Consider the following 16,986-nt stretch of genomic DNA (forward strand, 5'->3'; position numbering starts at 1 on the left):
ATATGTCCAGTCTGCTGCTCTATTTCTGGACAGTGGCTGAAATAAGTTGCCTTGGAGAATGGTGTTGAAAGCCCTGTAAGAGCCACACATGTGAGACACCCATGGAAATCTCATCTCTATCCATAAAAAGAAAGAGGCATTCAAGCTCTTATATTTTCTTGTGGTTATTTTCTTTCCAAATCCTTTGGAGGTATACTAGCTTATGCAAAATTTTAAACTTTTTTTTTAACTTCAATGAATTTTGTTATTAAGCAAAATCCTTCACTCTATAAAATCCAAATACAGAATCTAGTGATGAATTTTCTTTGTCATAAAACCTCAAAATTACAGGAAATTAAACTCCCTTCCATCTAGATGTTTTACCATTGTTTTTAGTTTGTTTATTTTTTGAAAAACTGCTTGAAAATCACAGATGTCATACATTTGGATACTACCACAAAATCTGAATAGATACTGTGTTTTCTTTTTGTAGTCTTAACTGAAATATTTTCAAAGGAAGGACTCTTTGAGTTATGTCAAGTACAGAGGAACCCCCCCATTTTTTTGGTGATCCGTTAAGGATTCACCGAATAAACAGTGATAATAACTCTACCAATGCCATTTCTGCCCTGGCATTTGAATGCACTCTAGAGCTGCTCCAGCATACTCCTCTTGGCTTACACCAGTGCAGATTAATTGGAATTGCAGCTGATTAGGAGTTGGCTTGGTGTGGTGGTCAGGTCAGCCAAAGATATGCACCAGAGAACAGTCTCAGTGTGTTCTCTCACTGCGATAGTAGTCCTGATCTTGAAGGTTTCACACAGGCATCAAGGAAAAACCAAGTTTACCGCTTGATAATGAAAATGCATCTGAACTGTTGGCGTTTGCCACCTGTTAGGGACCATGCTTTGAAAGGAGAATAACATTTTAGAATCAAAGGTCACTTCACATTCTTCTTGCTCGTGTCCAGAAAATACTACTCAGCTTGCATCTGTGGGGATAACGATTCATGAGTGCACTGCACTCATCGTCCTGATGCAACCATTGCAGGAAAGGTGTCAAGCCCATTCCAGTAAATCTGGAAAATCAAGCTGCTTAGAAAATTGATGGAAAGCATATTATTTTGCTTATTTAACCTAACAATTTGCTTCCAAGAGAGACTTACTCACGTGTACTCAGGTCATGCATGAAGAGACTGTTTCATTCTCAAGTGAAGTTTATTGTTAAATCTATTTAAGTCAAAGGTAATATACTGTTTTAGAATACAGTTGCCAAGGAAAACTTTAAGCAGAAAAGTACAATGGTAGGGCATGATCTTTGTACCATTTATCCTAGGACTATTTTAGATAATGTGGTTTTAATATAGGTTTACATTTGACCTTGGTTGTTTGTTTTTTTAGTAGTCAAAATATAGCCATACAGTGAGTTTCTCTGAATTCTGAAGATTTTTATTAACTTCTTTTCAATGTCTCTTCTTTGCTTCTTTTTAATGTTAGTATTGAAATTTTCCAAAAGTTGGACCCCAGCACAGTAACTGTGACTACAAAGTCTTCGTTTGAAGAAGCTTTTTTAGGTCTGCAGAAACTGTTGGTAGCAGTGAATGATATCCGTGAAGGAATTAGTAGGTAAGCATTTAAGGTAGTTACAAAAGCTAGTAACAGTCACCTAAAGTCAGAAGAGTCACTGAAATCTTTTGGTGCCAAAGTACAATTTATTATGTGTGCTTAGTTACATGATTCTTGGTAGCAAAAGAATAAGAAATTACTGCAGACATTCATATCTCCTGTAGTGAATGTTCTTTTTTATGACTTGGGATTTGTCTTCCAATATTTGATGATGAGCCGCTTGCCTCCGCTCAGAGTGTAACTGGAGCTATGACATGATTAACTAATACATTAGCTCTGATGGCAAGAACTTTGAATAATTCAGAAGTTGTTTTTTTTTCAAATGCAAGACCCACCAGATTTGGTGCAAATTTCTGATCTAGTGAAGGGCATAGAATTTTGGTCAAAACCTGTATGGCAGCCGTAATGTCATGTGAAGGGGCAGGGGGAGATTCCCTCAGCCCCAGGTGTTTGATCTGTCTTATCAGTGCCCAGGAAAGCAGAGACCCTTGTGCCCAACCAGTCTGTTAGTGTCCCGTTACAGGGACCCTTCACTGAACAGTCCTGGACAAGGGCAATTTGACTGACTTGTTCAGGGAAACATGCCAGCAGCATCAGGGGGACCCCTCAGGGGCACTTCCCACTTTATCTGGGTGTGTTACCTGCTGCTGGCAACTGCTCGCGCCCATGAAGGATTAATACTAACGGAGTAACGCTCTTCATTAATATAAAATCATGACAATATTAAAGTTCGTGATTGCTGGTGATAGAGACTGCAAAAGCAAGCTTTAAATGATATACAACCAAACTACGTATAACTAAACTATCATCACTGACAACAGCTAGTGTGAGTTAGTTAGTAAGCATGCCCAAGGCAAAGTTCTTACCCAACAGGCGTCCCAGTGAGGGGAGGGGGCAGGTTCCGTCCGTCGACTGATCCCAGAAGTTAGGATGGAGTCTTGCCCTAACTTCTCCCCTCATCTGTCCACTTTTTACACTTTACAGTATATTGCATATTTATTCATCGTGCATAGGTTTGGTTACAAGTTTCTGGCTTCTAATGCAAATTACTACGCATCCTCAGAGCGCACTGCTGAAGTTCTCCACTAACTACGCATGCTCCTCAAGCGGGGTTTTGCCCTCGTTCGCAGGGGCTGTTTGAGTTGGAGGTTGTGATCTCCCACTATTATCTTTGTCCTATTTTCAACTAGTTTTCTGTTGATGTCAGTGGATTGCAACACCTTATCATCCTGTTTCCTCTTATAGCCAGAACTTTCCTCACTTGAAGGCTTCTTTCTGCATAATTTAGATAATGGTGTTCTTTTCACAGTCTGTTCTGTGTTTCTCATGCTCCCCAGGGCTGAGCACTGTGATGAGAAGTCCCTTCATTCGTAACAGCTTTAGAGTGGGTCATCTTGACCTAGCTTTGTGAACACTGAATCAGAGTTGGGTAATTCAGAGTTTAGATGACAATCCCCCCCTGCCCTGGACTTATTTCAATCCAGGACTAGTCCACTTCCATCACGTTTAGGTGGAGCTTGAGTGACTGTAATCACACATATCATTGCTACCAACTGCTCCCGTGTGCCCAGTGAGGGGCAGTACTACCCTGGAGGCAGGTAACTTTGAGGTGGAGGTGTGCATTAGTATTACAGTGAGATTATTTCATCTGAGGCAAGTCGTTTCACCACAATGGCTGGCGCAGCCACGGACATCTCATGGATTCTTCATGAGACAACTGGTGTGCAGCTTATCAGCTGGGTGGTGCCATCAAGCTCCCGTTCCTGCAGGGAGCACAACAGAGCATGGCCGTGGTGTCTCCTCTCTGCTGCATCCTCTGTCACTCCTATCAGCACGTGCTGAGCTGGCAGGATGTGTTGGTTAGGGAATTGTGGTGATGTAGACTTCATGCATGCCAACCATCCTGAAGGCGAGAGCTATATTTTACTCTAAAAAAGCTTTCTGTAATACTATGCTTCTATTAGGACCCAATTTTTCTCTAATTCCCCCCCTCAAGGTGATTTTACCACTAGTAACAATGACAATCAGCTGAAGTCTCAGTTTAGGAAGGACAATAATTCCCTCTGTCTTCCTTCTGCCTTTTTTTTTCTTAAGAGTACAGAATAATAAAAATGAAGCTTCAGAAAGAATAAGCTATCTCCTTGTAGTCTTTAGCTTCGTCCTTTTGTTATAGTGATGAAGTTTATTCACTGGCAGGAACAGCTAGGAAGGTTGCTTTACATTGTCACTCTTGCAGTTGTGGAGTTCCTCAGTTTTTGAGGCGTATTTGTAGGAACTGGTTTGTAATTGTGGTTAAAGTTCCAGTAACTGCCGTAAGCATCCTAAAGTGCTAGAGGCCATGACTCTTGAGTGGCTGGAGCTATCTGATTTGGAAAAAAACACCACCACTTGGCACACTTTGAGTGTGTGGTACCGCTGCAGATAGGTTAGAAAGCTGTGAAATAGGTGCATCCAGATGCTGGGCCTTGCCTTGCACATTAACAATCTGCCTTTTAAGTAAACATTGAAGTGTGTTACATTTCTGTTGTAGGCTGTTACGGCTTTGTTAGAGGTTATCTAATCAGCATATAATTTGTTTCAAGAAGTGTTTTTTCTATCTTTCTGCTGTAGTGGTGAACTTTTAAACTTGGCAATGTTCATTACAACGTTTTATGAAGGATCACAGTCCTTACCCTATAGTCACAACAGTCCTGCCAAGCATGGATGTATGGTTATCCCTGTTGTAAAGTGTGAGTTCTGACCTGTCAAGGCACTTCAGAAGTCTGGAGCTCTGTCACTTGGGACTTGAGCTAGTTTCTGTCTGTAACTGGTAGAATACTTTTTTTTTTAATGATAGAATCATGCAGACATTTGCTTCACCTGTGACCACTCCCAAACAAGTTTTCATTGCTATTTTTTTTAAATGAAGGTCAGAAGAATATTTCTTTAATTAAAGGTCTTCAGTAAATGTGTTCTGTATTCCCAAACAAGCTTCAAGGTACACTCATGAGAAATAGCGTGTTCACGTGAGCATAAAAGACCATCCCTGCATCAGTAGTATTATAGCTAAAGTTCTAGGTCTGATATTTTTCTGCACAGCACACTAATAGCAGGATAAATCCATTCAGAGAATCATTGTGCATCTTCCAAAATTAAATGGTCTAAATATGAATGTAGAAACAGAAAAATATAGGTAGAAGCGTGAGCTAGAACAGCTTGGTGGTAATCAATTAATTTTCATTGCTGATTATTTTTTTCTCTAAAGTTGTTTTAATAAAGCAAGTTACTGCTAAACTTGGATTTTTCTTTCCAGTCCTAAAGTTTTTGCAAGAAATCCTGTGATATTATTTTATATATGTGGTGGATGAGATTTAGCAGGCATATGATGCTTCAAGATCATTATTTCTGTGTTAGAGTTGATAATTAAAACATTTTGGCGATAACAGAAGACATTTTGTATTTCTTTTTGTGAAACCTACTTACCTCACATATTTCCCACTACGGCAGAACTCTTTAAAAATAAAAATGTGTCTAACATTATAACAGAGAAATCTAATTTGCAAAAGATGTACTTTCCTGATTAGAGCCATTGGAGTATCTGAAGCAAAGAAACAGGATTCTGTCATTTGACTGTTTGAAACACAGAAGCTATTTTCTGTTCCAGGTGATTACCGTGACACTCAATAACACTGATGAAACGCTTTAAAAATGTCTTTCATACTTTTTAAGTTTTTTTTTCTACCACAAAACTGAAATACGCTGTGTAGGCACCCAGGGTGAGCTCGGAGTGGAGTAATCTTCCCGCACGGTTGCATTTGGAAACTTGCCTGCTCTGAGTTTGTGCTGCACATCTGCAGCAGGTGGCATTGTGGAGCAAGAAATGCAGAGAGACTGGCCCATCAGCTCTTCTGGTTTAGTCTGGAGTGTGGGAATTTCAGTTAGTTTGAGACTTCTGAGTCGGAAGCCATATTTATGAATCATTGTAGGTTTATGTGTGTTACAGATCATTAAAACAAAAAGTCTGAAGTGTTCAAAGGTGAGAGGGAGGCTCATTTTGCCTAGGTTGCTCAGCCTTTCTAAAACTGAATTTTAGAGTACATTTCTTTTTCTTGATTTTTGAAAAAATACCTTTCAGTGACTTACAGTTAATCCAATGGTATGGTTGCAGAAAAGGAGACATCTGGAGAAATAGTGAAAAAGTTTTAGCTTGAATATTTGGAAGTAATACACCTTTTAGTGATAAAATACAAGTGTTTTCCATGTTACTTTCTATTCCTTGCTGTCCAGAACAAAGAAGAGAGAGTGTCTTATGATAAAAGTTTGGAAGGTTTACAAGTAAGTTATATTGAAAGTTGAACCACATTAACAGTTCAGATTTTCAGATTGTTAAAAACAATTATAAAAGCACCGTCACACTTCTTGAGATAAAACGTGTGTAATGATACCCTTCCTCATCAAAAAAACAAAAACAAAACCCCAAAACAAAAACTACGTTAGTGGCACCACTACAGCTGTTCAGGCTTGGTGACCAGAACATGTTTATGACAAATATAGGCATTAAAAAAAGGAAAAAAAGCCTAAAATATCCCCAAACCAAAAAGAGCTGTTTCATGGAAGAGGTCTTACTAACAGCTTTTTGCATCTTACCCTATCTTTGTAATTTTTGCCAGACTATACAGATTTTTAATTTTATCTTTGCTTCTTCCTCTAACAACATTCATAGCGGAATGCATGCCATAAATGTTTAACAGCACTTCAGCTCTAAAATGAAGACAGTAACAAGTATGATTAGCAGCTGTGGACAACATACCTCCTCCTTTTGGCAGCAGGAATGTGTTTAAGCACATATGTGTTAGTTGTCTCATCAAATATAATTGATTCTTGCAGCAACTGATGTATCAGTGCGTTCTTGAGATACTCACTTAAAAAATGAGCATGAAACACCTTTCCACTTTTGACAGCAGTTTATTATATATGTTGATGTATGTTACATTGACTAGCAATGAACGAAGATTATTAAACCTCTGAAATTTATACTTCAGGTAAAATTCTAAAACCATGCTGGTTTAAAATAATTTTGGATTGAATAATATTTCTGACAGTTTTGAGTGGTCGTCTACATTTATGTTGTGTATTATTCATGTTGGGTATTATTTGGAACCAGTAAATTAGGGGACCTAATTTAAGGTCTTCTAAATCTTTAAAATAAATTATCTTTAAAAATATTTAAAATAATTTCTTGGGTTTCAAGTGGCTCTTTGAGGCAACAGAAGTATTTCTACAGCTCAGGGTTTTCAAGTTTGTGCCAAATCTTTCACCAGTTAGAAATTCTTCACTGATTCTGCTGGAAGATGTTCGGGCCCTTTGAAAGATCTTTGGTGAGAAGAGAGGTTTAAGTACTCACCACAGATAATTAACGCTTACAGATCTAAGAAGTGCGGAATGCCTTTCAAAGTATTACTGCTGGAGGGGTATATATACTTGAGGTATATGACTCTATACTTAAGTTACATCATAACTTGTCTCCACTTTCTGCATGCAGGATGTGTTTCTTTCTTAACCTGTTGAAATTACTGTGTGCACCGATGCCAGCAGAAGGCTGGAAGTACTTGTAGGTTTTCATGATCAGTCATCAGCTTATTTTGTGTCTTGCTGCTCTTCTATCTCCCCGTGAACACGCTGATTGGAATATTGGATACAGATAGTTTTCTTACCCTTTCAAAGACTTCAGCAGCAGCATTTAAATGTATCTGTAGGGGTTTACATTAGCCAACATTTTCCTTTGGCTAAATATAACTTCCGATTCAAAGGTTTACAGGCATCCCTAGATAATTTTTCATGTCTTCATGTTTCATGCCCATGTTACTTTTAGATAAGAAATCCTTCTGAACAGAAAAGAACAAGAAAGTTTAGCCTTTGGTGAATTGATAGATGAAAAATCAACCTAGAAACAACTGTTCATTAAGAAATAATTGTTTTGTTCGCATGCCAGCTTTAGAATCACTCACAACTTACAGCATATACTTTTAGATACAGTACTCATAAATATTTATAGCAATATAGTATCAGCTGTAAAAATATCTGTTACTTATTGCAGTAAGGAACTCGAATTCTGCTTTTCTATTATTTTACCTAAATGGAATTTCTCTCAAATTCCCAGTGATTTTGTTTGTTTGGAAAGCACCGATTTAGACAAGGTCTCCATAAACATTTGCAAATTAAAAGTATAGTTTTTAAAAATCTCAGTAGTGCAGGAGAGCATTACTGTATTAGAACTGATCATTGAATTTAATATTTTGGGATTAAACAATTTAAAATCACTTCTATAGTTTTACTAATTTAAAACCAGAATTCTACAGATGTAAAGAAACTGTTTCCACTTTATTCATCTGGTCAGTGGAGGAACTGAGATTTCTTTTACTTGGTGTTTTGTTAGAAAATTGTCTCCCTTCTCTTAGACTGCCATGGCATTTACTGATTTCTAATATTACTGATCATAAAGTCTCTAGATTGAGCTTTACTTTTAATCTTCCTCCACATGAAGTCTCCTTCCACAAATAAAATGGAGATGAACTCCCAGTTCAAAAGGTGTCGGACTTCCCTATTGCTAGTTGCTTGATTTTTATTTTTTTATTTATTTAGGTGAAACCTCCTATGTTCTTGATCCACTGAAGGAGAACAGTTAAATTACTTTAAATGTAAATTTCAGCCTCAGAGTGCTGGATGTTTTGCTGTTTTCCAAGGTAAACAGAATTTACTATGAATGAGAAACTGGTGTTGGAAATGCCACATTGAAGCATTACACAACACGAGGGCATGGCGCCCTCTTCTTAGCGGCCGATCTGGGTGATGGTGCTACCCATCGGCTGTCTTTTGATCTCTGAGCAAGGTGTGTAACATAATTAGCCTAACTCACTGATTGTGAGCAAGAGGAGGATTTTAGAACCTCCATGAAGCCTTTTGACCACGCACAGTCAGACTGGTGCAGCTGGGAGCAGGCTTACAGTTGGATGAGCTGTAAGGCATCTTGTGGGGAGGTGTTGTGTGGAGGAATGTCCCTCCCATGGGGTCCACACTAATGTGGAAACATCCCCTTGTCACTAAGAAAACAACCACTTTACGTCAGTAATAGCATTTCCAAAGCTCATCTTTTTGTAGTATGGTATCCTTTAGTTTAATTATCATGTCTAATATCGTTGAAAATGTGCAGTATCTGACAAAAGGTTTTCTTCTAGTTCTAGCAGTTCCTTTCCTACATGGATTCTTTGCTATCTTGTCTTACATCTGAACTATCTGCAGACTTCTCTGCTGCCAAGGTCCAAATTTGTCCTTTACGCTCTGCCTATTTTCATGAGAGCTGTAAGAAATTAAGAGAGTTTCGAGACCTCTGTCTCTGTCAAATACTGCTGAAATTGGCCAGCACTTAATAAGGTGCTGGGCAGAGGTGGTGCTGTGGGTGCTGCTTAGGCCCTGTTGCTTTTAAACCAGCCTAAAAAAGCAGAAAAGTTTGAATAAATGAGTTAGTGCTGTAAAAGCCATGGTCCTTTCTGACCTTGTAAAGCTAGAGAATAGTCGTCTAGACAAACTGGCACTAGGATCTGACATCTGAAGTACTTCCACAATAGAAAAAAGCATGAACTTGACTTTGGTTTGGGAAAAATCCCCTTAATTTCCCAATATTGATGGTGAACAGAACTCTGGCATGTGTTGATCATTGTAATACCAGTTTGAGCCCCTTGCTGCAGTGCACTGGAATGAGGCATTGTTAATAAACTGCATAGGAGTTTTGGTTTTCCATTTCTCATATTTTTCCTTCCCTGATATTCTGACAGTGAGGTCAAATGGGGCTTTTTAGTGGATTAAGTTGACTTACATAAAATCAAGTGTTATATGCCTTTTTGATGAAGCACGTGAACTTATGAATTGGTTAATGCTTTATGACAGTCTTACCCATCTTATGCCACAAGCAATTACACAGAACTGTTAAAAGAGGAATGGCTCAGTGTGATAAATACAGAGGTTTGGCCAGATTTGGGAGTGATTACCACGTAGTCTCGTATGACTTTTATCCGTATGCTTTACTTGTCATTGCCCAGGATTTTAGTGTCTGTGAGCAGCTGGCAGGCTGACCTGCTTTCACTGCCAGATTGTCTTGTGGGTTGTTTGGGTGTTTTTCCTTCTATTTGATAAGTTAATTTTCTGATCCTTTCCAAGCAGCATTCCTTGTTGCCCGCATCTTCTCTATGTGCAAATGAGGAACCACATCATGAGCTATTTCCTATGCATTTCCAGTTTTGATTATTGTATCTTACATTCTGTGCATGCATTTTGCATCAGATGAGTGACAGGACAGTAGGTAAAGAGATGTTCTGAGGGGTTTGGGAAGCCCTATTGCTTATGAAATAAGAATCATTAAGTCTGACTCTTCTCCTTTCTCCCTTCTGCCCCAAGAACAGCTCACCTCTGTTTTGTAGCTGGTACCCATAGTCACTTTTTGTGTCTTTCGATGACGTGCTCTTCTCTACCTCATGTACTAAATATTTTCAGAAAACTGCATAGAACCATACTATAGCTTTTAGCTTGATCAATAAACTGCATTTTAGTGGCAATCCAGCTTTCCTGTCACCCAGCACGCTTGCCAACACCTCCTCAGAGCATGTTTGGATTAACTAAAAGTTGAAGTACCTAACGTGGGGTTGTTTGTTGTTTGGTTTTGCATGGCTGTGCTGATAGGAAAGGCAAAGTGATTCAGTGGATTTCCACCCTCTGCTTTTGAAATACATTTGATGTCATGTTGAGAGAGGAGAAGAAGCAGTGGTTAATAATGCAGTGCTCATGATACTGAGATTCAGATTGCTTGTTAGAGGAGTTTTATGTAAGAGTCCGTTTGCTTCATGTATTATTTATTTAGAGGGTGTTCTGTAGCTGGGGCAGACTCTTTTTCACTGAGGGACTTTGATGAAAAGGAGATCAGCTTGATTTAATGGAGTAATAGATGCAGAGTGAGTGTGCATACAAACATGTCCAGATTTCCCAATGCACATCATCTCTTAAAATGTCTGTTTTCTGTCACACAGAATGGTGGCTACAGGAGATGAAAGGAACGTAAAGTGGTGACAGTAGCAGTGGTGTGAAATAACTTCTCTGCAGACAGGAATGTGTTACAGTTTTCTGCAGTAAAATATATTCCAAGGCTGGAGCTTGTATTCCAGTTCGTATTTAGTTGAAAACAGCAGTAAGCTTGTTTTATGAATGCTGACCTGTTAAGAATTTGTGGGGGAAGTTACGGTGCAAGCTCTTCTCTCACCAACTTCTCAGTACTCCGTGTGTAGCAATGGTTCTTGCTTGAAAATAACAAATGTCTTTTATTTGAAGATATTGTAAAGCTTTGAGCCAAATGTCAGACTTTTCCTTTTGTGTTATGAACGCAGAAGCAATTGTTGTCATAATCCAAGCAAGCACCATAAAATAAGTTACAGGATTTAACGTTAAGTTACTTGTATGCTTATTTACACATTTTACTTGTAGTGAGCTAAACCAATAGTGGTAGCTGTTCGCTAGTATGCTTTGGTCACCAGTAAAAAAATAAATATATTTTCCAATTTGATCCTGACAACTGAACACGGAGAGTGGTGAGGGTTATCTTATTGATTGCCTGAAGTGTGCAGTCTGGGAAGCATCAATGGAATAATTTGTAAGTCTGCAGCATCCTAACTGGTGTCAAGATTCAGATTCTCTAGTAATAGTTGAAAAGTGTGCCCTTCCGTAAGAAGAGACCTAATAACTGTGTATGTGGTGCTGGTGCTTTCTTGCTTATGTTTGTGGAGGGAAAGGAAATGTGGGTGGCGTGTTGGCTGCTTTCATACTCACAGTACAATTAAAGATCCATGCAAAACCAGGAGTTTAAAAATGACTGTGAAATTACAATCTAATGTGCTTTGAAAATAGGACTTTCCAACTGGTTTTCTTTAGACGTAGCCTTGCTAAGAAGGGTGGAGTGAAACGTGAAGTTTCTAGCCACTTCTCTGCCCTGGGAAGTTGGGACTCTGGTGGACAGCAGTAGCCATGTGGAGATGCGGTATAGTCAAAGGGAAAGGCAGCACCACTTAGTCCTGCCTTCTGCTCTGCTCTCGGGCTTTTCCTTCACCTTCTGTAGCTCATACATATATTTATCTTCCACAAAATCCAGGAGGCCATAATTACTGCAGGTCTTTCTCTCAGCAGCTGCCCTTTCCCCCCACCCTCTGTCCTTCTTCCAGAAAGCTTACCTGGCTGGCTTTTCCGCCAGCAGCTCAACTGTGGCAGCCGTCTCACTTAGCCAGCACCCTTGTGTATGTGTCCTGGGCACAGTAGGAAAAACAGTGATGAACATACTTTGCCCCAACGTACTGTGTAGCAACACGTAATGGCCTTCAGGTGAAGTTACCAGTGACATCTTTCCTTTTATGTTTTGTATGGTTCTGCATTCAGTTTTATGAAAACAGACATGGAAACTTTCCTCCTTTTTCCATGAAATAAAAGACAGAGTGGTACAAAATTCATCAGCAATAGAAATCACACTTTCCCAGGCTTGAGTATACTCTATTTATGTTGCAGATGACTGATGCGATAGCTAAAGCTGATGTATTGTCCCATGCAGACAGGGTTGCTGGCTAATGGCTACATGGAGCTGGTCGGTGGGAATCTTAGCTGTGATGCAATTCAGGCTGCCAAGATTCCCAGCGTTTCCGAGGATGCTTGCCAAATTGTCTCTGCTGGGGTTTTACGCTGTCAAAGCTGATAGCTTTCTCACTGAGGTAGCAGTTGAAGGCTTTGAGGTATTTTTAGGAGAACTAGCCAACTGGTTCTCTTGCTGACTTTTAGTTGGCAGGTTAACAGTTTTAGTTTAAGAAGAAAATTCTGCATGCGTCTTCTTACGAAGGGGGAAAGAGTGTGTGACTAATTTTTGTAACAGTAATAATTCCCGTGTAGAATCATGATGAAAATAAGCAGTGGACTTACTAGTTACAATAAATCCTGTGGTGTGCCAAGGTCTCCTAGCCTGTTGAAAGTACAGGGTCTTTTTTAACTGAGATTTTTAACTTACTGTTAGTTTTCTGTTTTTTTCAATTCCTAATTAATTCATTTATAAAGGCTTACAGCTTGCAAGGGGAGGGAGGGGAGAATTTGGGCACTTTCCCATGGGAAAGTAAATAGAGCTTCCCAAAAAAGATGGGTGTTTTCAATTTTTTTTTCCCTAAACCCAGTCATTTTCTTAATAGTTATTTCCATACTTAAACTATAACATAAGGCAGAATTTTATCAGCACTTTTTAATGTGTGTAAAGTGTTATATGGTTTTTAATGTAGATTTTAATGTACATTTTCCAGTGTTTATAGGGTTCCATTTTTCCCTAGTGAATGCAAATTAAGTTACACTGAGACATAACTGAATTATATCTGCTTAAACAGATTAGGATAATTAATGTTTTGAGAGAATCACTTCCTTATTGCATTATTTCTGGAGCTTTGTGGGAAAGGGTGTACATCTCTCAGAACTTTATGACACCTTACAGAGACCAAAGCTCATGCTTTCTTCCGCGGAAGGTATCTCCACTTGTAACGTGGAGAACAAGGACTAGATTTTGGGGAAGACTGAAATGTCACTGGCTGCTGCATGCATTTCTGTCTGAATAAAATACCACTATTTCACATGATACTAGGTTCTTCATAAAGACACCTCTCTTCAGCTGTCAAATCCCATTTTCACTTCACAGTATTGGGTGGGAATTCATTATTATTACAAGTAGCAAAAATGGTATGTAAATTGTAGCATTTGAGCTGTACATTAGCATATTGGAGGGAATAAAAAAAGTTAAAACTTTAGCTAGTGTGGGAAAATTTTGTATTGCATGTCACTTTTCTGTTGCTCTGCATTAATACATCAGGCTTTGCTTATGTGAAACAAAAGGCTTTTAATTATTACTGGGTTTCTTCCTGTCTGTGTAGTGAAGTTGCTCATAAAAACATCAGTTGAATTTTTAATGAGGAAAAACCTTCATAGAAAGTCCTTACAGAAATAATAAGCTCATTTAATTCTTTCAGAGGAGTGGAAGGGAAAATTCTTCAAAGATCATAATTTCCTTTTTGTTTAAAGAATGTAATTATATTTTTTTTTTCCCCATGGAGCATTTCTGACTTCTTTTAAATTTAACTTTTCCATAGAATCCTTTTATACTTGATTAAAAAAAATCCAAAACTTTTCTTTTTCAGAATTTTGACCCCAACTAGTAGTTTCCAAGATATTTGGACCCTCTATAACTTCCTCATAAGCAACGAGGTATGAAGTTTTCTTTAATGTTTTGGCAGAAACACTTCAGAAACAGTTTTTTATTTGAAGTAGTTACGAGGTTAGCCATCTCGTCATTGTGTTTCCACTAAGCTAGAATTTTGAAGATTTATTCATTAGGCTTTGGACATAAAAATGTGTATTTTTGGTTGGCATCTACCAAAAGTTACTAGAATCTCTATTGGTATTTGAGTTGCTTGCATGACTTTCTGACCGCTCGTTTGTTGTGAATGACTCGCTGTCAGGAGTATAAAGGCTTGAAGCTGAGGTGGCCAAAACATTCCTAATCTAGTTATTTTAAGAAGAGGGAGAGTACGTTGCATTACGTAGTTCTATGGGGAATTTTGACTGCAGTTTGAGAAAAAAAGATAAATTGAAATTACCAGTTACTCATGGAGTTTTAACTAATTTGTGCTGAAAGGTTTTAAGAAGAGAAATTGCATTGTATGTTTGTAGTAAAAGAGCAGTATTTTTCCATTTAGTATGTTACGTGTTTCAGATTTGCAGTCCCCTCCTGTACAGGAAAATATATTTGGGTTTGGGGCTTGTACATGTATTTATGGAATTAACACAAGTCAGAACTTCATTTGCTATAGAACTTTAGGGTAAATGAAGAGGGGAGAAAGAACTATACAAAGTATTTTAGAGTTGTGCAGAAATGGTTAGAAAATGGAGTGATGCCTATCACTCCCATTATATAAAATCATGATTATTAATTTGTAATATTTAATTTTATAATACATAGCATGACTTGTGTATATATCAACTTGAGAGCCTCTTAGGTAATACATTAGCCATATCTGTTACACTAGCTCTATAATTTTAATTGGGGTGTGATACTTGATAAATTACTGTGTTAATTCTTTGCTCTTTGTTTTAGATGAACAACAGTATAAAATTCACTGCTGAGGAGCTTTATGAGTGTGTTTCGCAGAAGATATACCGGTAAGCCAATTACTGACCACATCAGATGGGTTTTGAGACAGCATTTTAGCATGTACTGTATTAACCAAAGGTGCCATAAGAGAAATAGTTTGGATAAATAAAAAATTGTCATTTGTAAGAGGGGCATAGGGAAGATGAATGGGAATGTTTCCTTCCCCCCCTCCCCTCAGCTTTTTTAATGACCTACCATTCCAGCAGAGTAGGAGAGGACAGAAATTAAATTAGAGATGAGCCATTAGCATCTCCACAGTGATTTTCAGCTGTTTGAGGCAAGATGTTGGTTCCTCTGTCCTCTACTGGTTTTGAATTCCCGGCTTAGTGGCAGACAGAGCTGGTATAGGTCAGCATTCATTGTAAGGTAGGTTAGAGCATGCAACTGTATTTAAATGAATTTGATTATAACTGAAATTCTGTTCTGGTGAGGTATTTCTTGTAACAGAACTTGTTATTATGAGAACTTCGCTTAAATCAGCAGAGGAAAAAACCCTGCAATTCTCAAGGTGATTCAAGTGACTGAACTGTAGCATGAAAGCTGGGCACATCTGCAGTTACTGTGCTACATCGTGGCCTTCCTTATTAAAGTCATAAATTAAGCCATTGTATGTTACTAAGCCTTTTTAAAGTACAGTTAGAAAAAAAGAGAAAAAAAATGTTAAGATTCCAAGTACCTGTTCACATTTTCAGAGGTTTTTTACAGTTTGGTCACAGGAAAAAAATGTTCTCTTGTACAGCTGAGGTAAAGGCCTTGAAAACATTGATCTAAAAATGAGTGTCATGCAAGCCTTACAGTTCTTCACGGTAAAGTTTCTGGTTCATAAAAGGTTTATTTCTGAATTTGTGTAATTGAGGGCTTGTAAACCCAGGTTCTGTGAGGTTTTTAAAATGCCATAATGTTTTTAATAGATCTTAGGTGCGTAATAAGACATGTAATTTTTTTTTTTTTATGTTGCTGTTGTATGGGTATGGATTAACTGTAAAACTTGCCAGGATACGAAGCGTGGTTCCATCAGCTGTGGAAAAGGCTTGCAGGTTATTTTAATCTGAGTACGTAGACTATTCTAAAAAGCTTTCCTTTGCCTGGATTGATACTGGTTTCCTAAATCTCTGAGTTTGAAAGTGCACATTGCTAGGTCGGGAGAAAAGTTATGCAGGGAGGGAGAGATTCAGTCTATGTAACAGCAGAGAAAAGTAGTTTTGAAACTTAACTGTCTTGAGTTGATGGCCAGCATTTCTGTGGTTCTCACACTTTCAGACATTTCTGGACATCTCCATCATTGTATGAAATCTACAGCGTACGTACAGCCTTTGGTACTGTGCTAAGGGTAGCAGGGGAACTGCTGCTTCTTGGTGTTTGAAAGATGTGCCTAGGTCCATATTTTATCAGAAAGCCTGAGAACTTGGACCATTTTTGTGAATTCTGTATGCCACGGTAGATTTCATGGACAAAACCAATGTTCTCGCCAGAACTTTGATTTTGCTGGGTGAGCAATGCAGGGGGAGGGTGACATCTTTGTTGCATCTAAGTTATGTCCTTTGAAAACATACAAAGCAAACGAAGCAAAGATTAAGATCTGTTGCTATAAATTCAATCCACAGGTTTTCAAAGTACTGCTTAGGTCTAATTGTTGTTCGTAGTTATTACAACAATGAAACTATTTGGTATTTCAGAAGTGAAATAAAATATGACTCCACCCAGTAAAGTAGAGTTGCTAAATGAGGTTTTAAAAGCACTCAATTAAAAAGAGATGTACCAAGAGCGAAGGCATAGAGAAGGAGACTGCTTTAAGGCAGGCTGAATTACTTGTGCTTTGGCAGAAACACGCTGAACAAAATGTTTCCCTTTGCTTCAATTACCAGCGAACGTTTTTGCTTCAACCTGCCTTCTGAATTCTTTGGGAGATAAATTCCTGTCTAGAACATTTGTACTCTGACTGTTCCTTTTTCAGGATGCACCAAAGATACTCTTGTCTTCAATTTTTGATCCAAAGGGTTTCTTCTTATTTGAGGAAAGAAAAGGACTACTTGGAGTCAAGGCTACAGGCACGATTCTCACTGCTTTTGTATCCCTAAGTGGTACTATAGGCTTTGGTATCACAGTAGTATTTAGAAGATGCCAACCAAGGACGAGGCT

General features: G+C 38.4%; 1 protein-coding gene across 4 annotated transcripts in view; it reads left to right on the forward strand.

Annotated features, from left to right (window-relative positions):
- Positions 1–16,986, forward strand: part of SWT1 (SWT1 RNA endoribonuclease homolog) — a 42,034-nt gene that overhangs the window by 18,713 nt on the left and 6,335 nt on the right. For all 4 annotated transcript variants that reach the window (XM_056356149.1, XM_056356148.1, XM_056356151.1 and 1 more), the window contains 3 exons: positions 1,476–1,604; positions 13,835–13,901; positions 14,791–14,855. In XM_056356149.1, the coding sequence (XP_056212124.1) occupies positions 1,476–1,604; positions 13,835–13,901; positions 14,791–14,855 (261 nt within the window). The remainder of the gene's footprint in view (positions 1–1,475; positions 1,605–13,834; positions 13,902–14,790; positions 14,856–16,986) is intronic.

The sequence above is a fragment of the Falco biarmicus genome, chromosome 11 (genome assembly GCF_023638135.1).
Source record: "Falco biarmicus isolate bFalBia1 chromosome 11, bFalBia1.pri, whole genome shotgun sequence".
Taxonomy (NCBI): Eukaryota; Metazoa; Chordata; class Aves; order Falconiformes; family Falconidae; genus Falco; species Falco biarmicus.